At 51.4% G+C, this 20,545-nt stretch overlaps 9 protein-coding genes across 9 annotated transcripts; 7 read left to right on the top strand and 2 right to left on the bottom strand.

Moving 5' to 3' along the window:
• Window positions 1–64: 64 nt before the first annotated feature.
• On the top strand, window positions 65–1,873 carry NECHADRAFT_50464 (uncharacterized protein; the record flags this gene model as incomplete). Its single annotated transcript, XM_003039994.1, has 3 exons — window positions 65–140; window positions 184–702; window positions 747–1,873. 3 exons carry the CDS (start codon window positions 65–67, stop codon window positions 1,871–1,873), a joined length of 1,722 nt encoding a protein of 573 aa, XP_003040040.1.
• Window positions 1,874–3,109: 1,236 nt separating this feature from the next.
• NECHADRAFT_85667 (uncharacterized protein) lies at window positions 3,110–4,176 on the top strand (the record flags this gene model as incomplete). Its single annotated transcript, XM_003039993.1, has 3 exons — window positions 3,110–3,367; window positions 3,794–3,911; window positions 3,965–4,176. The coding sequence occupies 3 exons, from the start codon at window positions 3,110–3,112 to the stop codon at window positions 4,174–4,176; spliced, it is 588 nt and encodes a 195-aa protein (XP_003040039.1).
• Window positions 4,177–4,612: 436 nt separating this feature from the next.
• On the bottom strand, window positions 4,613–5,389 carry NECHADRAFT_85666 (uncharacterized protein; the record flags this gene model as incomplete). Its single annotated transcript, XM_003039782.1, has 4 exons — window positions 4,613–4,858; window positions 4,913–4,966; window positions 5,027–5,326; window positions 5,360–5,389. 4 exons carry the CDS (start codon window positions 5,387–5,389, stop codon window positions 4,613–4,615), a joined length of 630 nt encoding a protein of 209 aa, XP_003039828.1.
• A 646-nt stretch (window positions 5,390–6,035) lies between these two features.
• Window positions 6,036–7,024, top strand: NECHADRAFT_85665 (uncharacterized protein; the record flags this gene model as incomplete). The annotated part of the gene is made up of 5 exons (XM_003039992.1): window positions 6,036–6,153; window positions 6,206–6,221; window positions 6,278–6,527; window positions 6,702–6,819; window positions 6,906–7,024. The coding sequence occupies 5 exons, from the start codon at window positions 6,036–6,038 to the stop codon at window positions 7,022–7,024; spliced, it is 621 nt and encodes a 206-aa protein (XP_003040038.1).
• Window positions 7,025–8,216: 1,192 nt separating this feature from the next.
• On the top strand, window positions 8,217–9,017 carry NECHADRAFT_49845 (uncharacterized protein; the record flags this gene model as incomplete). Its single annotated transcript, XM_003039991.1, has 3 exons — window positions 8,217–8,383; window positions 8,448–8,488; window positions 8,629–9,017. 3 exons carry the CDS (start codon window positions 8,217–8,219, stop codon window positions 9,015–9,017), a joined length of 597 nt encoding a protein of 198 aa, XP_003040037.1.
• A 610-nt stretch (window positions 9,018–9,627) lies between these two features.
• Window positions 9,628–11,273, bottom strand: NECHADRAFT_85663 (uncharacterized protein; the record flags this gene model as incomplete). Its single annotated transcript, XM_003039781.1, has 3 exons — window positions 9,628–11,014; window positions 11,074–11,127; window positions 11,179–11,273. 3 exons carry the CDS (start codon window positions 11,271–11,273, stop codon window positions 9,628–9,630), a joined length of 1,536 nt encoding a protein of 511 aa, XP_003039827.1.
• A 628-nt stretch (window positions 11,274–11,901) lies between these two features.
• On the top strand, window positions 11,902–12,998 carry NECHADRAFT_50515 (uncharacterized protein; the record flags this gene model as incomplete). Its single annotated transcript, XM_003039990.1, has 2 exons — window positions 11,902–12,833; window positions 12,881–12,998. 2 exons carry the CDS (start codon window positions 11,902–11,904, stop codon window positions 12,996–12,998), a joined length of 1,050 nt encoding a protein of 349 aa, XP_003040036.1.
• Window positions 12,999–14,196: 1,198 nt separating this feature from the next.
• NECHADRAFT_25306 (uncharacterized protein) lies at window positions 14,197–15,782 on the top strand (the record flags this gene model as incomplete). Its single annotated transcript, XM_003039989.1, has 5 exons — window positions 14,197–14,524; window positions 14,572–14,797; window positions 14,843–15,329; window positions 15,405–15,605; window positions 15,681–15,782. Coding segments are annotated over 5 exons (1,344 nt in total), but the record flags the coding sequence as incomplete, so codon positions are not given.
• A 2,992-nt stretch (window positions 15,783–18,774) lies between these two features.
• NECHADRAFT_105442 (uncharacterized protein) lies at window positions 18,775–20,063 on the top strand (the record flags this gene model as incomplete). Its single annotated transcript, XM_003039988.1, has 7 exons — window positions 18,775–18,909; window positions 18,962–19,121; window positions 19,172–19,355; window positions 19,406–19,466; window positions 19,516–19,582; window positions 19,628–19,689; window positions 19,737–20,063. The coding sequence occupies 7 exons, from the start codon at window positions 18,775–18,777 to the stop codon at window positions 20,061–20,063; spliced, it is 996 nt and encodes a 331-aa protein (XP_003040034.1).
• Window positions 20,064–20,545: the final 482 nt, after the last annotated feature.

Below are 20,545 nucleotides of genomic sequence, written 5' to 3'. Positions count from 1 at the left end.
CGACACAGGCTTCTTAACACTCTTATCTTATTGTCTTGTATACCTCTCAGAGTTTCGCCAGGAGATGGCGATACTCCATCAGTATGACTACATCTTTGCCCTGACCGTCATCTTTGCCTGCCTCGATGCATGGAACATTGGTATGTTTGCTGGTATGCTGTTGAATCAAAGCTGACTGTCTAGGTGCCAACGATGTCGCCAATTCCTTTGGCACGTCGGTTTCGTCGAGATCCTTGACCATGAAGCAGGCGATGCTTGTAGCAGCGGTCTGCGAATTTGGCGGCAGTGTCTCTGTCGGATCTCGAGTGGCAGATACGATCCGGACAAAGATTGTTGACCCTCATCACTTTGACTCCTCTCCAGCGGTTCTTCTCCTAGCCATGATGTGCACCATCATGGGATCGTCACTATTTCTCACCTTTGCCACTCGACAGGGTCTACCCGTGTCGACCACGCACTCTCTCATCGGCGGTCTGGTCGGAGCCGCCACAGCTTCTATAGGCATCGACAAGGTCAACTGGGGATGGCATGGTGTCTCTCAGATCTTTGCCGCGTGGGTCATTGCTCCGGCCATTGCTGGTTGCATCGGCGGCTTGCTCTTTTTCTTTACCAAGAAGTTTGTTTTAACACGGCACACTGCTGTCAAGCGGGCATTCTACTCGATACCTGTCTACACATATCTCACTGTAGCAGCACTGACCAGTAGGTTGTCATTGACGCTGAAGTGTGCTATGCTAACAAGATAGTGCTACTCGTCTGGAAAGGAATCCCTACTATCGACCTCTCTGCCCGCGATACCGTCATCTCCGTCTTTGCCACTGCAACTGGGGTAGTTCTTCTCCAAGCCCTTTTCTTATTGCCTTATCTTTGGACACGAATCATGCACGACGACTGGACTCTTAAATGGTACCACGCCTTTCATGGTCCAATGCTACTATGGCGAGCACCACCTCCTCCGACACCTGTTGGCTTCGCCAAGCCCCGTATCAAGGACTACTATCGTGGACACCTAACACGCGAAGAACTCGACTATATCCGTGCATCCGAGACACTCCTCGAGTCTATACAAACCCCAGATGGCCGTATGCCCGACTTTGATCGAGACGACCAATGGATTCTCCCTCCACCAGCGATGACACCACCCAAGACTCCACCGAACCGTTTCGAGCCTCGAGCTTCTTCAGAGTTTATTCCCCCTCGACCCGATGGTTCGTGGAACAGCCCGCGCGTGATGGCCTGGAAGGTCAACCGAGTCTTACTACGTGGTCTGGAAAAGGATGTGGTGGCGATGCAGAAGCGGAACAACATCCTTAACTGGGATCTTGAAGATATGCACGCGAGGTCAGCTCACTACGACAACCGAGCAGAGTATATGTATTCAGCCCTTCAGATCCTTACAGCCGCCACGGCGTCTTTCGTCCATGGAGCCAACGATGTCAGCAACGCCGTCGCTCCTATCACCACGGCATACGAAGTGTGGCTCACCGGCGAGATTCCCGACTTTATCGACATACCCGTTTGGATCCTGGTGGTAGGAGGCTCATGCATTGTCGTTGGTCTTCTAACGTACGGCTACCACGTCATGCGCACGCTGGGGAACCGTCTAACGCTCATCTCGCCCAGTCGCGGGTTCTGCATGGAACTCGCAAGTGCCATCACGGTGCTGATAGCGACGAAGCTGTCGCTCCCCGTCTCGACGACGCAGTGCATTACAGGAGCAACGGTGGGTGTCGGACTGGCCAACGGAGACTGGAGGTGCATCAACCCCAAGCTTGTGGCGTGGATTTACATGGGCTGGGTGATAACGCTGCCAGTGACGGGTGTGATATCGGGGTGTCTGATGGGGCTTATACTTAATGCGCCGAACTGGTGAATATCTGTCTTTACAGCGATGATACCTCTTGTTTATTTGCAACTCTGATATAGCATGGCGTTGGAGGATAGCGTGGACGTGCTTTGAGGCACTGGTTTTGGATACTTGGTAGATAATGGACTTCTATCGACTGCCTTGAATCTGCTTTTCCTCCTTTATAACGGGTTGCTGAATCAACGGAGATATACACAGCAAGTCTTGATTGTAGTGATGACGGGTTGAGTCACCCCCAGGACCCCTATTCCTCATCAAGCCGCTTCCATACGGTGCCCCTCTTCCTCTCAGAGCTTGACCAAGGTTCCACTGCAATGACTTTATCTCCCGGGTTTGAAGGGAGCAGCCTCCTGTCTGGCAATGTGGAAGCTATATGAACCCAGTCAACTAAATATCCTAGTGCCAGATGCCATCACAACGCTCTCGTATCAAACGCAGCCAAAGCCTTCCGATGAATTTCTCCATCACCGTCAAGTCTGGTCCGCACAACTCGAATTATTGGAGGGTTTCGGCGCAAGACGCCGTAAGATCCGTGTGGGAGCGGCTTGGGCCTTGGCTTCAGGCGTCTTAACATCCGATGTGGACGTAGCTGGAGTCTCGGCTTCAGACGTGGCGACATCCGGCGTGGAAGTATCTTGAGTCCCAGCGGGTGTCGTGTTCGTGTTCATGCTCATTGGCCACGAGGGTTTCTTGTTCGCAGCTATAGCGTCGTACTAGGCTAGAAGATTGTCAGGGATGAAATATCATAGAGGCGGACCAAGATGCTATAGTACCTTGGGCTTGTGCGCTCAACAAGTTGCTTAGACCCTTTGGACGGTTGACGATATGGACATGATGCGCTTTGTAATAGTGTTTTATTAGGTGAGTCTTTGAAGAAAATGCCTTTGGCTAAGAAAAAAGCACGATTAGCACAACTCTTGCGGAAAGACTTGACGTATGGCCTACATGATGGCACCTGGCGCCGGTCTCGGGATGCTTCCAGCGACAAAATACCTCGCCTGGAGCGAGTTCAACTGGGCCTTGCTAACAGATATTTAGCAAAAGAGACGGGTTGAGAGATTTGGGAGATGCGAACAGTGATCGGGTCGAGATGGTCGACAGGGCAATCCGAGTTTCCCCGATATTCTTTATAGGAGGCTGATTCTTGGTATCTTGATCGTCGGATTGGCGTGGTGCTTTGGTGTTGGGATGACATGGTGATGATGATGATGATGACAATAATTCCAAGTTGAAAGAAGAAGAATGGGAGTGATAGAAAGAACCAGGAATGTATCTTTGGAGATGAGAGGACAGGACATCGTCGGGGTCAAGACTTGGGAAGGCAGCATCAGGACTCCTTTGGCGGCACTTGCTGATTACCATTGGCAACTTAAGCGACACGAGCGCGCAAAGACACAGAAGCAAGTCGGTCTGATGGGAAGGCTGTTGGCGTCAAAAGCCATGATTCTGCAAGATCTTGGTCCCTTCCCCGTGCCGCAGAATTACTTGCCCCGTGAAAAGGTAAGCAGGCTCGAGCTCTGACATCCCTTGCCTTTCAAGAGGAGATACTGGCGACCTAGGAGCATCTTGATGGAGCGAACAACTAGGAGGCAGGTGCAACACGAACATGACACGAGTGCCCTTTGGCCTTCTTCAACTCTCTTCATGCTTTGACACTGAGTCATCACCAACACCAGTGAAACAGCAACATTCAACATCATCATGGTTGTTTTCCGGACGAGCGCAGAGTACATCGGTTACCTTGGGGAAACAAATTTCAGCCGCCCCCAGGATCAACTGCTCCCCCAACTCGATATCCAGAATAATCAGATCTACGTGGCACCAGGAGAGTTGTACTGCAGATTCCGTAACTCGAACGGTCAGCTCTGCCCGAATGTTTGTACAACGAAATGTTAGATCACCGGCTTTGACTGACATCGATCTTAGCAAATACGGTTTTCCACTATGAAAAAATTGGAACATCACTATCAGGACATGCACAACCTCACGGTAGCACCCAATGCGACGAGAATGAGAACAGAAAGAGGGAGGCTACTGGCGATTGGTAAGATGCTTTATCCTTTTCGACACATCATTGCGATTTACTGACGAGCGTAGGGTGGTACAGGGAGCTTCTGCAAGGACATCTACCATCCTGGCGCGCCAAAGACCAACAGTTCCTTCAACTTGGCCAAACCCAACCTCCTCAAACCCAACCTGCTCAAACCCAGCCTGCCCAAACCCAGCCTGCCCAAACCCAGCCTGCCCAAACCCAACCTGCCCAAGCTGATCAGCCTCAGACCGCCAATCAAGATGTCCCTCAACACTGATAGAAAGACTTGGGTAAAACAGATTGATAGTTTCAAGAAAAAGATCCAATAGTTGTCTATCCCTCTTCAAAGCTATGACGATACCCAGGCCATCCTCTTCAATGTGTTTCCCGTGTCTAGAGCTATGAAGATACCCCTTGGCCAAGATCGCCAACGGAGAAAACGTTGGACACTCTCCCATGCCTGCTCATTCCTTATGCTCTGCCAGACTACCACGAGAGGCAGAGAATACCAGTAACCTCCAAGGTGCTGACCAGAACGCGTTTCCAACATGTAGTTGATCCAGGATGTCCCAGATTGGTCCCTTTCCCGTGAGTGATCAATCTCCATGCTCCAGATACCAGACGTGAATGGGCTGTGCGACTGGAAGCCATTCACACGCCTGTCGCACAAGTCATCCTCGTCTCATGTGTGGGGGAACCCATTTTCGAGGATACTAGATGACGGGCGCAACGTGCATAATGGCATCCTGAGCTTCTTCCAAAACTTCCTTGTTGACACCAGGGACCCATTTGATTGGGATACGCTCCGTGATGGTGTTGACGAGGCCTCCGTCAAGCTCGACACTCCGCAGCGCTTTGAGGACGTCGCTGTGGAACTCGCGAACGATAGCATTCCACGACAAAAAGTCTGTGTGAGTGGTATTGTGTCGACGGTGCTGGGCAAGGCTCTCGTTTGGGTTCTGTTTCTGCCATTGTAAACATATGATCCCCGAACGAGATCAGTTGTAACATACCTGGGCTGGACATCCAATCTCTGTTTGCTGTTGGTTCATGCTTTGGTCGTATGCCTAGATGTTGTTAGAGCACTAGACACTAACGGCCTGATTGTGAGGGGACCAAACACTCACCTTGAGCGGATCATTATTGCTTTTGAAAGATCCAACAATAGTGGTGAGACGAATGCCCAGCTTGGTCGTGGCAGCAACCAGGCCCTTTCGAGCCTTGAAAGGAAGAACTCGGATCTCAGTCGAGCAATGTTGATCTTCCATGGATAGATACTGAGGCTTGTACCGGGAGCTGCTGGCGGATCTCGTCACATGTTGCACTCGTCTGTTGAGGTTTATAGTCATGTCGATGTAGGCCATAGTATCCATAAGATCCTTGGTTCCTTTCTCGAGTTGTGAAGGTACGCTGCAGACGATTAGCCGCTGTAAAGTTGGAGACAACATCATAACACTTACGTGCCACATGCATGCCCCATGCGGATGCATTCAGTGCATCTCCCATCCAGGTACTTGTTACCTTCCAGGTCCCAGGAGCAGTCAACCTTTAGTAGCCCGTCAAGGACCTCATCCAGGAGCTCATCTCGATGCTGGCCTCGAGAGCCCTGGATCAAGGAGTTTGCAATCAGAATGGTCTTTACGACGCATGGCCAGCACGGAAATGGGCCTGGTAAGTCGCTCGTTGTATGAAAGCCCTCACGACTCTGGATCAGTTGGTAGGCCGGGGATATATAACGAGTCTGAGCTCCAGATCTGAGCGCAAGCTGATGAGGTAAGGGGAAAGAAAGAAGAACAATAGAAGGGATTTATATTATAGCCTAGTGTCATTCACAGACAGCTGGCCCCATCTAGTTTGCATTCAGGCAAACGACACTGTCAAACGGCACTGCCAGACAGGTGCACTCGTTTCCAGGCTCATTCACATAAAAACCAGCGAGAAACAAACCCGAGAAAAAATCTGCTTGCCAGCTTCGGTGCCCAAACTATTTGAAGGCCTTCTGCGCATCTTTTCCCTTTCCCTCGTCTTCTCCCTTTCTCATCTTCCTACCTACCTACTCCTCCCCCTCCTGGGTTGCGAGATACCAAAGATGACCTCGAACGAGACCGGACTCGGCACTCCCAAGCCTTGTTTGAGATGTCTCCAGCTCGAAATACGATATTCAGTCAATGCGATCTCACGATCCGAGGCGGCGATAGTTGGACTAGCTGGTCCACTGCCACCAAGAGCCGTGTCCATCAAATGGACCTCCGTTGTATGCAGGCCTACCAGTCTCTCTGCTGGATGCTATATATGTGGCTCAATAGATGCCGCCCGTCCTCCGTAAGAGCAAAAATCTCAATATACCCAGTCCTGCCCTCTTTACTGACTCTTCCAAGCTCCCTTGACCTGATGTCTGGCAATACAGAAGACATGGTCAAGACGATTCGCTACATCGTTGATACTCTGGAGATGCGACATCCATCCAAGTTTGCTGTGGCTGAAGAGGACGACGAGTTCGCTCACCTCTTCTCCCACACGACCCGGAGATTCGTTCTCAGGGCCCTTTGCACGCTGGCTTCGGCCTTTGATGCCCTTACCATCGCCCACCAGCGGGATCACAACCTTCTAGAGCAAGAGGATGTTGAAGTACGTTGTTCCTTGTGTTTGGCAGTGCTTCATTGTTCAGTCACTAATCTTCCACACAGCAACATATCCGTATATATAAGGAAAAGGTGCTTGCTAGACAGCTGGAGATGACTCAGGTTTGACTCCCCTTGTCCAAGACAAAACCATGGTAGCTAACATTTCATCCGCTTCAAGCCCGAAGATGGAAGTGCGTCTTCGAAGGCCCTGTACCTCCAGCCAGGCGACACTGGTTTCCTCCTGTGGAACAAATGTGTAGAGGATTTCCGCAACGAGGTTGCCCGCGCGATGGAGGGTACGCACATAGCCCAAGCCGCTATCGACATGGTCTTGTCGAAGTTGCCCATCTAATGGGCCGCCATTGTACTACCCGAGTCACAGTTTGCCCAGAAGATGACGAGGGACCATCTTATCAGCCCGTGGACCATGATTTATTTCAGGCCTGGGGCTACCAAGGAGCAAGTTGTGGTCAGGCTTTGATGGTTAGGGATTCAAGCTGAGAGTCCCTTCTGAGGGGGAGAAACGTGCTGTATGAGCTTATATTACTTATGAGGACTGTGATATCTTTGACCATTCTCTTCTTTGAGAATGCCCTCATCGATATATTCTTCATGGAGCAGTGATTGTATTCACGTCAAAATAAGACAATACCTTGGTCGAAGATCCTTTTAATATCGAAGCTCGCCCCTGTCTGAAGTCAATGCTACATGCACAAGTGGAGGTTTTCTCCATTAATGGCCAGCACTCAAGGTCTTTCAGATCTAAAGCGCCAAAGAAGCATCAAATGGCGACTTCAGACTTGAAAGCAACCCGCAACGTCGTAGTTCTTGACGATCCAGATTGTCCCATGTGGTCGGCAACGAGACCCGGGCTCTACTTACCCTAAACAAGAACGTTGAATCTTGCCGCGGTCCACACTTCCACATATGTTACTCAATACAGGCTTTGATCTAGAAGTCCGCCTTGCTCCGGGACAGTACAAGCGCGCAGACAATTGCATCTTGCATCTCTAGGTTCAAGTTGGATCAAGGGTCTTCACGTGATGAGTTCAACGGTCCGAGGTCTGGACCCTTCGGTTGATGAGGCAGGTCAGGCCGAGGACGCGCTAGCCAAAAATAGCGGTGTTCCCCATGCCTGCCTATCGTAGTCTAGCTCCACGTGGCATTTTCTTGTCGAATGTCTCAGGTTCTCCTGTCTTAACTGGGTAATTGGGGGAATATTCAACAGGGGTTTCGCTGCGAAAAGTGTATTGATAATCCTGAAACAAAGCCTTGGGGCCCGCCTTGAGATATACTTGAAAACGAGGCAGTTGCACTATCGCCCGCTTCCTTCTTCCTCATAGATTGCCGCTGTAGCCTCACTGTACACCGTGGCATGATTCGCACCACCTCTGAAATCTGCACTCCCCCGCCAAAAAAGGGTCCCCGTGTTTGGTGCCCCCCACCCAAAAAAGCTTGGACTGACGCACTGTCCACGTGATCGCAAAGTGGTTCGGCCTCAACCGCATTTACGTACATCTCGCCTTACGGCGAGACCGGAGTCGGCTCTACAATATCTATCCTCTAGATTCCTCCTCGTCCCTCTCGTCCCTACGACTACAACCACCTCTGCTCGAGTCGCCGACCTCGAGACTCTCAATCCATCCCTCTATCGCCCCGCCTCCGAAGCGACAACCGCCAATTTCGAGCCATCATGACACAAGCCCCGCCACCCCGCTCCTTGCGCGACAAGTGCATCGAGATCAAGGACAAGGTCGATGCGTTCTTGGCTGAGGTCCCGGATACGCAGATTCTTCGAGATGTACAAGCGCAACTTCGCGTGTCGATAGGGGTTGTGGATGAGGCATTGGAGAAATACCGGTGCGTTCAAGTCTGAAACGTCTTGACACAGTCCCTAGGTCGCTGACCCATTTCGCGCCGACAGACCTGAACAGATCTCCTTATCATACAATGGAGGAAAAGATTGTGCGTTTGCCTTCAGAGACCACTCTGGGAGCTCCAGGGGATCGGGCGCTTTCGGGATTGCTGTCATGAGCCCACTCCCGCCCCCATGAGCCCTGCTTACCCCATTCACTCTAACCAATGCTGACCCATGATGTTGACAGGTCTTGTGCTTCTTATCGTGATTCTTGCATGTATGGGAAAACGCTATTCCCAGACGACAGCTACCAACGGAACCTCCAACTCGGCGACCCCGGAGAAGCTCCAAGCCGTGTATATCGTTGCTTCGTATCCCTTCCCCGAGATTGACGAATTTGTGGAGTCGTCTAGCGCCGAATACAACCTTGAAGTAGCTCGCTATGTGTTGTCGATGAAGAAGGGACTGGAGATATATCTTGAGGAACGACCGAGCATAAAGGCAATCTTTGTGGGGACGCGGAGGACTGATCCTCATGGAGAGAACTTGACACATTTTGATCCGACGGATTCTGGGTGGCCTGCTTTTATGCGAGTGCATCCGGTGATTGATTGGCATTATGGTACGTGGATTTGAAGTTGTTGTTCGGCCTCCTGGGTCTTGGACATGATTACCCCTTTAAGCGACAATTGCTAACTGAACCCTGATAGTGCAAATTTGGGCAGTAGGTTGATATTGATTCTCTGCTTGAGAGTCATCATCTGGCATGGCGTTGGAAAAAGGCTAACATGTGCAGTTTATCCGACATTTGGGAATATCATATTGTCCCCTCTACGACCAGGTGAGTTGGGTTTAAGAAGTGACTAGAACTTATTCGCTAACATGCATCAGGGCTACACCAGTCTTGGCGGAAAAAAGGATACCCATCCCAACCCCCACTTAAAGAAACAAGGTCAGAACGGAGAGGGGTTCCGACCTGCATACGAGTTAATTGCAGATGACGAGGAGCGCTTGGGTCGTGAATCGTGATTTGGAAAAGAGGAGGAAGCTGTACTTGTAAGGACTTGACTGGCTTGCATGGAGAAGCGTTGAATAGAGTATAGACTCACGGCGTTAACTATCTTATGACCGAGGCAGCTTGTCTCTGTTACTTTGTGCTGATTACTAGGGCTACTGTTACCTCACCCACGCTGCATGATCCACCCTTCCCTGAGATGTTATCGGCTGAGACCTTCCCGCCAAACCCCTATACCTCATGTATAGGGACATCATCAACATATTCCTCTAACCTCTTGTATGTGTCCTGTCGAATTTGGTCCGCCTCTTCTTTACATCCCTGCCGCCGAAGCAAATCCTCCAATCGCCACAGCTCCTGGATCGTCTGAGGTCCAATCCGACTCTGTCCATACTCGCGCATAGCAACGATACTGCGCATCCTATCCGTCGCGATCGTCGGATCGAACCCCATTTCCAGGTCCACATCAACGAGAACCTTCATGACGTATGCGATGATCCGGGCATGGAAGCGTGGCAACTGAGGAGGGTGTCGTTGAGGCAAAGACGGCCCCGGGTCTGCTTCGATGTCGCTCAGTGGAGTGAGGGTATTCTTTCTCTCTAGGATTCGGCTTTTTAACATTCCAGAGAGGATTCGGATCTTCATCTTTGTCTCTGCAAATGGCATTGTGCTTCGGTGTTGTATGGCTGAGACACTGGTGTGCTTGAGCATCTCATACTCCTTGGGCGGTTCTCTCCCATACCCATCGCTGGCCAAGAGGTCAGGATGAATGCGAGATATCATATCCTCGGCAAAAGAATAATCCATCGGAACCTTGTTTTCCAGGAGGGCGAACCATCTGTCGGCATCCTCCAACTTATTCTGGGGGAGACGGACCATCTCCGAGTCCCATACCAAGCGGTAGTAGAGGATCAAGAGCCGAGTGTCAAAGTTGTTGAAGATCATGTTTGCGTTTAGTGACCAGGCTTGATGTAGCACTGATGCTTGAGGGGGGAGCGAGTCTTTGTGCCAGCCTTGGAGGAGCATGCGTAAGCCGTGCAACATCTGCATGAGGGGGTGTCCTGGCTCGAAGCGGTCCCTTGCTAGGTTATTGAGGTGGAGTAGTAGAATCCCGAAAAGTTGTGTTTGCCCGTAGAGCGCCATGTAGTATAGAATCTCCAAAATGTTCCAGATGAACAAGGGTCCTTCAACCTGCAGCATGGCCTCAATCTGGAGAAACGCCTTGCGCGTTAGACGACCCGCCAGTTCGCCTTTGCCTTTTCTCAGCAATTCAACAATGATCCTAAAGGAAAAGCTCAGGCTTTCCGGGTCGTATCGCCTCGCAGACACCATCTCGGTAGGGGAGGCTGGGGGACTGGGCGTGCATGGGAAGCCATGGTCTTCTGGCGAGTCAAAGAATGTGGAACCCCAGTTCTGTATGCTTGCCAAGAACTCCAGGTTTGCGAGATCTGAAGCGCCTAGCTTGAGAGATGCGGGTAGAGTGACTTGTATTGTACCTTTGGGTATGGGCTTGATCACTTGGGTATGAAGATCGCGACTCTGTGACTTTTTGGCGCCAGCACGCGGTTTGTTCTTTGAGAAGCCCCATTTCGTGAATCGCTTCTTGTACATTTGAAGCCTAGGTGGCGTCAGTCCTGTTCATGCCAAGGGCGAATCCCTTGAGGCTGGAAGTCACACGTTGCCTTGAAGTTATACTCCTTCTCCATCGTCTCCATCACATGGCGCAGTTTCCTACGCTCATGCACATACAACCTCTCAATATGCACATAAACAGCATCCCACTCCTTGTCGCTGTGATGTATCGGCAGGTCAATCTTGCCGACCGCTGGTTTCTCTACCCCTGGGCGCGGAGCCAACGAGGCGAGCTGGAAAGACATGGTGAGAGGATGCAGAAGGAACTTTTCCCACGACGGTGAATGGATGAGGGGGGGAGTTTATGAAGCCCGACTCTGCCGCATTGAAGGAGCCGACTGATGTTCAAGGGACGTCAGCGCCGCGTGGAGTAGGTACTGTACAAATCCTTGGCTGGGAGTGTTTACCATCTGGAACGATTTGACAATATGCGATTGGTTTGAGCTAGCAGGGGTCCTTTGAAGGATGGACGCTATGCTATCTTGGCCAATGAGTGAGCTTGAAAAAGTTCGGATTGATCGACAGAGGCGCTAAGCTATCTTGTACTCTACTTGATCGAAATCGTGCAGAGTGGCGTTTTGGAGGAGGCATTGGTTATCAAGCATCTTGAGTTACAAGTTCCTAGCAGAAAAGTTCCTCGAAGCGGATTCGGATGGTTTGAAAGGTATTTCCGTCGCATTGAAAGCGACGGCTTAGATAGATGATGCCGTGTCCGTGGCAATTGAATATATATATCACATAGCAGTTGCCAGACTGTTGCTGGTGGTCAAACCAGTCTCAACGCCTTCTACCAACTCATCCTTTACATCAAATCGTATTCTTTCGTCTTTACATCTTTTACTTACCTCACAACCCAATTTAAACCCACAAACAATGTCAGCCAACTTGAAACATAGGGCAGCCTGGGAGGCCGGCTTCCCCGGTCTGTTCTGGAAACAAGTCTTCCACCGCGTCCCCAAGATCCCCTCTCACATCGACCTTCACGGTGAAACCGCCATCGTCACCGGCTCAAGTCAAGGCCTGGGTCTCGAATGTGCGCGACAGCTCCTACAACTCGGCTTAAACGAGCTGATCCTCGCTGTGCGGTCACAGTCCAGAGGCGACGAGGCTGCGAAGCAGTTGCAGGCCAAGTTCCCAGACGCGACTATCAGAGTTTGGATTCTTGACATGGAGTCTTATGATTCTGTGAAGCAGTTTGCTTCTAGGTGCGAGACCTTGAAGAGACTTGATATTGTTATCCTGAACGCTGGGTGCGGCAAGGCATCATACCAGCGCTGTACTGGGGACAAGGGTCGTGAGGTGACACTCCAAGTCAACTTCCTGGCTACGATGCTTCTCACCATTCTGCTGGTCCCCATCTTGAGGGAGAAGAACAGCGTCGTCTCTGGAGGGAAGAAGTTTGCCTCCACGCCTGGCCGCCTGACCATTGTAGGCTCAGACATGGCTCTGTGGGTGAAGATGGAGGAACCATCTGGAAGTTTCCTGGACGTGCTAGACGCCGAAGAAGGCTTTGACGGATTCGATCAATATGGCAAGACAAAACTCTTGCTACCCATGTTTATCTCGAAGCTCGCAGAGATCGTTTCCGCAGACGACGTCATCATCAACGTCGTCAACCCCAGCTCGACCAGAGGTACAGCACTCATGCGAGAGTCCAAAGGCCAGTACGCAGCACAGGCTTTTGTATTCATCACCGGGGTTATCTTTGGAAGGAATATTGTCGATGGAACGAGGCAGTATTTGCATTCTGCGCTGGTGCTGGGCAAGGAGAGTCATGGATCTTTTGGCGACTGGGAGATTCGACCGTGAGTTGAGTCTTTAGAGTCTGAGATGACTGCTAACACTATGATAGGTATCCGCCACTCATGTATACCGGGCCCGGTCAGAGGATGACGGAGAAGCTGTGGAAGGAGACGCTCGAGGAGCTGGAGATTGGTGACATTGAGAGGGCACTCGCAGGAAAGAAGTGAGGCGTAAGCTCTCGATCAAGGTGCATGATCTGATACTCAGATGGAATTCGATCGACAGTACGTGTGGAGTGAACACGAGTTCAAGGTTGGACAGGTCGCTATTAGGACATTCTTTCAGTACCACAACAGAAGGTTGGGCGTTTGCAAGGTGCAGAACAAGGTTTTTTATTATATCCACAATCCATCATCTTAATATCTCTCTTTCATTCCAATAATTGGTCCTCATTAAAAGCAAGCCTTGCAGTTTTCGGCATTGGTCCCTCCGGCCTTCCAGATAAGTCAATCAAACCGAGAGGCCCCATCAACACCTTTCATCTCTTCTCGGATATCATCTAGAAAATACCGAACCTACTAAGACCGCTCTAGCGCCTCGAATCTGAAACGAGGAAGGGGGGAAGATCGACGCTTGCTTGACTCCCGATTCGCGATACAACCCAAGAGTTGCGTTTCACGGTTGCAGAGAGGCTCGTATATGAGTTTCTCATTGCTACCTGCTTAATACGACAGAAGTTGAATAAGCGCGGCAATAGAGGGCGAGTCTTGTTAACCGCTCGCGCAATCAGAGCATGTTCCCCATCTGGGGTGATAAGAGAACCCCTCAAATTCGCATTCAACTCCTCATCATTCGTCAAGCAGTCCGTTAATTCACACAAGTTAGTCGACAAAATCAGGGGTTAACGGTAGCGAACTGCAGGGGCAAACGAACTTGACGTTGCCGACAACCCGGTCCCTTCAAAGAAACCAAGGAATTTGGCCCGACTAACAAAAAAGCTGGGACGATCGTCAAAAGCTTCTCTAGTATTTTTCTTCTCAAATCGTCTCATCTCGCTCGTCTGTCTTTCTTTAAGAGGAATAGCCCCCGAGAGATACCCCTGTCGCGACCTGAGACAGGGCGGAGATGCCAGGACTGTGCGCCTATCGGAGGAATCTAGGACGGTTGACGGATTCGAGTTTTGCCGTCTGGGAGAATAGGGATCTGGTGCCGTACTTGCGTATACCGTGGGACGATCAACAAAGACTATCTCTTGATTGATCGGTCATCCCCTTGCTGTGGTGGGTGTATTTGAAGGACAAAAGCCCAGACTTTCAAGATGGGATGAACTTGCCATTGACTTGTACGTGTGTGTCGTTCTTTGTTTTTACCATTCTTTCTTTTACTTTTCTTGTTTAATTCACTCGCTCATTAAACAATACAATCATGTACAAGACCGCCCTCCTTGGTCTCCTGGCCTCGAGCCCCGTCTCGGCCCAGCTCAACAGCCTGGCGCAGGCCGCCGGACTTCAGTACTTTGGCACCACCGTCGACAACGGATATCTTAGTGATGAGGCATACAAGGCCATTGCCGATGACACCGAAGAGTTTGGTCAGCTCGTCCCCGAGAACGGTCAGAAGTGGGACTCGACGGAGCCGACAAAGGGAACGTTTTCCTACGAAAAGGCCGACGTCGTTCCGGACCTTGCCAAGAAGAACGGACAGATTCTGCGATGCCATGCTCTGACTTGGCACAGCCAACTTCCCAGCTGGGGTAAGATTTATTGCATCTTGGAAGATGAGCGGTGCTGACTTTTGTAGTGTCGGGTGGCAGCTTCTCGAAGGAGGAACTTACATCCATCATTGAGGCTCACATCTCCAACGTTGTTGGTCACTACAAGGGCGACTGCTATGCTTGGGACGTTGTGAATGAGGCCATTGGCGACGATGGTAACTGGCGGGATAGCGTCTTCTACCAGACTCTCGGCACTGACTACCTTGCCATCTCGTTCAACGCCGCCCGCAAGGCGGATCCCGATGCCAAGCTGTAAGTCATTGCCCTGTTGGTGCTGTTCAACCTCTGACTCTTCAGGTACTATAACGACTACAACCTCGAGGGCAACGGTGCCAAGACGGAGCGCGCCCTTGAGCTCGTCAAGATCGTCCAAGATGCCGGTGCCCCCATCGACGGTGTTGGCTTCCAGGGCCACCTCATCGTCGGCCAGACCCCCTCGCGCGCTAACCTCGCCACTGTCCTGAAGCGCTTCACTGCCCTCAACATCGAGGTCGCCTACACCGAGCTCGACATCCGCCACGCCTCTATCCCCGCCTCCGAGTCCGCTCTCAAGACCCAGGGTGACGACTTTGCCAACGTCGTCGGATCCTGCCTTGATGCCGAGGGCTGCGTGGGTGTGACCATCTGGGGAGTTTCTGACAAGTACAGCTGGGTGCCTAACACTTTCAGTGGTGCTGGTGAGGCTCTCATCTACAACGATCAGTATGAGAAGAAGCCCGCCTGGACTAGCATTTCTAGCTTGCTCGCCGCCGCTGCGACTGGCTCCAGCGGCAAGGCCTCCACCGTCGAAGCTACCAGCGTGGCTGCCACTGCTGAAGCCACCAGCGTCGAGGCTAGCAGTGTTGTTGCCAGTGCTGAGGCTACCAGCGTCGCTCCCGTTGTCGAGACTTCTGCTCCAGCCACGACTCTCGAGACCCGAACCAAACCCGCCGTCTCCATCTCCGAGGCTGCCCCTGCCCCTGAGCCCACAAGCCTCATTGTGACTCCCTTCCTTAACAACACTGCCACTCAGACCACCCTCGAGATCCGAACCTCTGCTGCCGCCCCCATCGCCTCTGAAGTTGGCGACGACGAGGACTATGAGGGTGACGAAGACTGTGAGGAAGACGGCGAGCAAGCCGGCGAGGACGAAGAGGACCAAGATGATGAGGACTGCGACGATGAGGAGCAGCCTGAGCCCTTCCCCACCTATGCCGTCCCCGGAAACAGCACCACACCCATCAACGGCACCGTGCCCTACAACAGCCAAGCCCCTATCTCCGAGGCCGCCGCCGCCTCCGTGACCGAATCTCCCGCTGAGCCCACTGTCCGCGTCCCCATCATCCGCCACAGCAGCTCCGCCTACACCTACTCCTGGAACACCCAGCCCGCCGCCTCCGGCCCCGCCGTCCCAGCCCCCACCGGCACGGCTCCCTCCGCCCCCATCGGCACCGGCACCACCGAACTGGTCAAGCACTACTACCAGTGCGGTGGCCGTAACTGGGACGGACCTACGCAGTGCGAGGCTCCTTATGTCTGCGAGGAGCACAACGAGTGGTACCACCAGTGCGTGTAATCGGATTTGGGGTGATGGAGTAAACTTACATTATGACTTGTAAATATTTGGCATGTTTATATTTCTAGACTTTCTTCCCGGCTTGATGCGGGAACATGTAGATACGCGTAATTGAGGACAGGTCCTGAACTATGTTCGATGCACCATGATTGATTTGTGACTACGAGCTTGCGTGTCATGCGTAGCTCTTCAATTCCTCCGCATAGAGGCAGCCCAAGGCTGCCTATTATCACCGTAGGTCATCCTGTCCCTAATACCAGAAGCGAGAACAGTGGTTTGATCGATATCGTCAATTGCGAGTCTTGGATGTGAAAGAGCTTGGGCAGTCTCAGAAAAACTTCCTGTTTGGGATGACCGTTGAGATTAGTCATCACCCGCCCCACGTCCCGCCTCCAAAAAAAGACGCGACACCAAAAAAAGAATATCGCCCAAAACTCGGAGATAAGACACCACAGGACAATCAGACAGAATATCTCCAGTTCTGATGAAGGAAATGCAAATAGCAAATCGACACAGGCCTGGTTCGGGCAGACGCTCTAAAATAAGAAGGTGCAAATAGAAAAACGCGCTAAAATGGAAAGTTGTCCAAAACATAACACCACACCAGATCGGACACAATATCTCCAGTTCTGATGAAGGAAATGCAAAAAACAAATCGACACAGGCCTGATTCGAACAGACGCTCCCGAAGGAAGCAGATTTCGAGTCTGCCGCGTTAACCACTCCGCCACTGTGCCTTGAACTGTTGTTGAAGTGGCAGCTCAAACTTTGCATCATGTGGGCGGTTTCGGTGACCCCCACGCCTCGGCTTGTTGTAGCGGGTCCAGTGAGACCCTCTGATTCGTCAGGCTACTCAAAGAGCTGCTCTGAGTGGCTTTGGGGTGACAGGGGCCCTTCTCCTTCGTTGCTGTCTGGTCCAGCTCACCTGCACGGTTGGACAAAGACTCCAAGCACATCAAGACATTCAGTCATATCATCCTGCCTTTCAGCTTCAACTTCCATTACTACTATCACTGATACGCCCGCTCTTTCCATCTCCTATTGGCTTGCCCGTTCCCGAGAGAGTGTTGCCCTACAGTGGTGTCCTGAGTGGGCGTTCTTTTTTAGACGACTTCATACACTATACTCATCCATCTATACTCCAACTCAACACTCTTAATTATGAGGAACTCATCCTCAAATATCCATTATGCTCCCTAAGGCAAGTGATGATGTCCTGCCGGGGACGCCAGGGACTACCGCACCATAGCTCCGGGTAGCGACCACCGCCGAGTATCCGAATATTGAGACAGCTCAGAGGAGGATATAGCGTGCCAAGCAGGGTAGATAAACGGGCTTGAATAGCGGCTTTGCTGAGTGTGGATGGCGATATTTGCGTTGTCGAGTCGTGCCACAGCTACCAGCACTGTACTCTTTATGGCTTTGCTGCGACCTCAACAGCAGCCCCAGGCGTGGTGGCGAAGTCGTTAACTGAGAGTCCCTCTGTACTGCCTCTAGCTATGTAAGAAGGGTTCAGAGTATCTCATTTGGGATGTGCTAGGTTTTGTTGTGTGAAAGGCTAGTATAACCCAACTACCTTCAGTACCTTGATGGACAAGTTCCCTTGCGCAGAATAGTGCGGTATCTCCAATGTCACTATTTCCACCGAGATCACACAATATCTTTAGCACTTTCACAGCTCAAAAACAGCTTGGGCCTCACGCCGTATGTTTTCATGGATTTTCGTGACTACTCTATTCTTGTTAGATTGTTGACTAAGCACAACGTCGCTGGTGTCACGATGTTAGTCGTTTGAACTTAATGATGGTGTCATAGACACACTTTCGGCATCGTTCTCTGTAAAGTTTTCCGCATAAGATTTAGTGATAGGTTCAATCTTCGAGATGGGAGTCATGAATGCTGACTTTTATGCCGCCTGATATCTCACTTCTGCTGGGCCAAAGAATAACAGACAAGCCTCGCCCAATGTCAACCTAATACTGCTACAAGATTAGATGCTGTTGTCATAAATCCATCATGAAAAGAGGCTATTCTCATCATAAACTATCCACATTTTAGCAAAGTCTTTAGACAGAATCCTCATAAGCACTGTCTAACCGGGTGGACTTGACGCGGGATTTTGTCCATTCGCTCTTAATCGTCCTTGATAGTAAATCGCAGGACCCGCGTCGCCAAGAAGCGAATTGACTCGGGCTTATCATGGAATTAAACTTGGTCATTGCGATTCCAGCTCTTTGGTCGACCTGCAGTAGCACCTACCCTTTTGGACATTGATTTCAGCATCTCCCAAGTCCCACGTGCATCAATGTAAGATCTTCAACTGGACCCATCCAAAAGTGATCGACATCCACCCCTGGCACGTGCTCCCCTTTTGCCTCGCCGTTGGAGCCCTACGCTTTTATTGCCCCGGCCGGGGTGACGATCCGTCGCTCTCGGCGGACACCCGGGTCCCGGGCTACAGGTCTTCACTTCTCCCGTTCTCGTCACCGAGGGTTCGGTTGGGTTTCTTGTACAACGGAGGCGTCATTGGTGTTGACTCCTCACGCGAGCTATGCACCCGATGCGATCTTCCCGATCAAGCTTAAAAACACCCCGAGCGCCGGTGAAACTCTGAAGTTTGTTCAGATCAGCTGCAGAGTTTCTCCAACAGCTGTCCTCCTTCTCTCAAGTCATCATGGTCGCTACCTCTGTGCTCCTCCGTCTGGCCTTGCTGCCCGCTGTGGCTCTTGGTTCAATTATTGAGCTCCGAGCCAAGTCTTTTGATTATGACTCTCTTACTCTGCGAGAGGTCGGAGCGCGCAACACCCTCGTCAGTACTTGTCACCTCTACAAGGCTAGAATATGATGTTGACTATCAGCAGGAATGGCGTGTGTGGTTGGAAAAGGATGGCCAGCCCATCTCCTTCTGGCACGATGTTCCCCTGTACCCTGAGAAGGGCAACAACCGCATCGTGAGCTACGTTGTCGAGATCCCTCGATGGACTGACGGCAAGATCGAGACCAAGCGCAGCGAGCCTCTCAGTGAGTCTCCTCATCTAGCGACCGAAGACCCAATCACTGACTTCGTCTAGACCCCATCTTCCACGATGACAAGAAGGACAAGCCTCGCTTTGTTGAGAGTGTCTGGCCTCACAAGTCTTACCCCTTCCATTATGGATCCATCCCTCAGACTTGGGAGAGCCCTAACTACGACCATGACTTTACTGGCTACCCTGGTGATAATGACCCTATCGACCTGTTCGATATCACTGAAGCGTATGTTCGCATTGAATGCCCTCGAGGCCCACTGCTAATACACATCACAGCCCTGCCCATGTCGGCCAGGTCAAGTCTGTCAAGGTTCTCGGCGGCCTCGCTCTGAACGATGTGAGTCTTCCGAATAATTGACAGAGGTAGTAATCTGACCTTCTTCTAGGGCGGCGAGACTGACTGGAAGGTCATTGCCATTGACACCAAGGACCCCCTTGCGGCCCTGGTTGACAGTAAGTCATGATACCACACCAACAGAATTCAGCTAACCGGTGCAGCTGTCGAGGATCTCGAAAAGTACCGACCTGGTCTGGCTCAGACTTTCTACGAATGGTTCACTGTGAGTTCCTCGCCTAAACCCAATAGGCCGTTTCTGACAACTCCCAGTACTACAAGGTCGCTCGCGGCGACGAAGTCCTCGAGATCGTGGGCGGGGACTACCAAAACGCCAAGTTCATGGCCAAGACCATCAAGGACAGCCACGGCGACTGGCAGGACCTCGTCCGAGGCAAGGTTGACTCCAACGAGATCAACTACAACCAGACTAGCACCAAGAAGTACAAGAAGAGCTTCGTCCGCAGCAAGGATGCTACTAAGAAGTTCAACCTACCCGCCAAGTCTAGCGTCCTTCCTGCTGCCGAGAGACCTGCCAAGTATGATCAGTGGTTTTACCTGGATGGCGATTACAAGTTGATTCAGCTGCCTGGTAACTGACTAGGTCAGCTTCAGCGGTCTCGTCGCCAACGGCCATTCTAGAAACGTGTGTAGAGGTATAGAGATTAATGTTAATGTACCCCCACCGTTGCACTCACTCTCAATGTCTGCCTTGGTATTGTAAAGTCTACCCCTCATCATCGAGGAGCCCGAGGTCATGCTCCAGAGGGTGTTTGACCAAACCTCGGCAAAAATTCAATGACCAATTCAATCATCTGGTTGAGGTTGCCGTGTAAGACTTTTGCCATTTAATAATCTCAAACGCGAGCTCGGCGCTGTTCCTCGTGGTGTCTCAACATGGCGATGATCTAATGATGGGTGCGATTGCTAAGCGACATTTCAAGCCGAGGGACCGTCGATGCTTTGTATTGCATGGCTAGCCAGGAAAACATTCTCCTTTCATGGTAGCAGTTTATTAATCTGTTGCCGAGGGGAGGTCAACTTAAGGGCGCGGCAGATGATGTATGCGAAGCCAAGGACAC

The sequence above is a fragment of the Fusarium vanettenii genome, assembly GCF_000151355.1.
Source record: "Fusarium vanettenii 77-13-4 chromosome 10 genomic scaffold NECHAsca_82_chr10_2_0, whole genome shotgun sequence".
Classification (NCBI taxonomy): Eukaryota; Fungi; Ascomycota; class Sordariomycetes; order Hypocreales; family Nectriaceae; genus Fusarium; species Fusarium vanettenii.
Note: the sequence above shows the minus strand (reverse complement) of the source record. Positions and strands in the feature narration are given on the sequence as shown.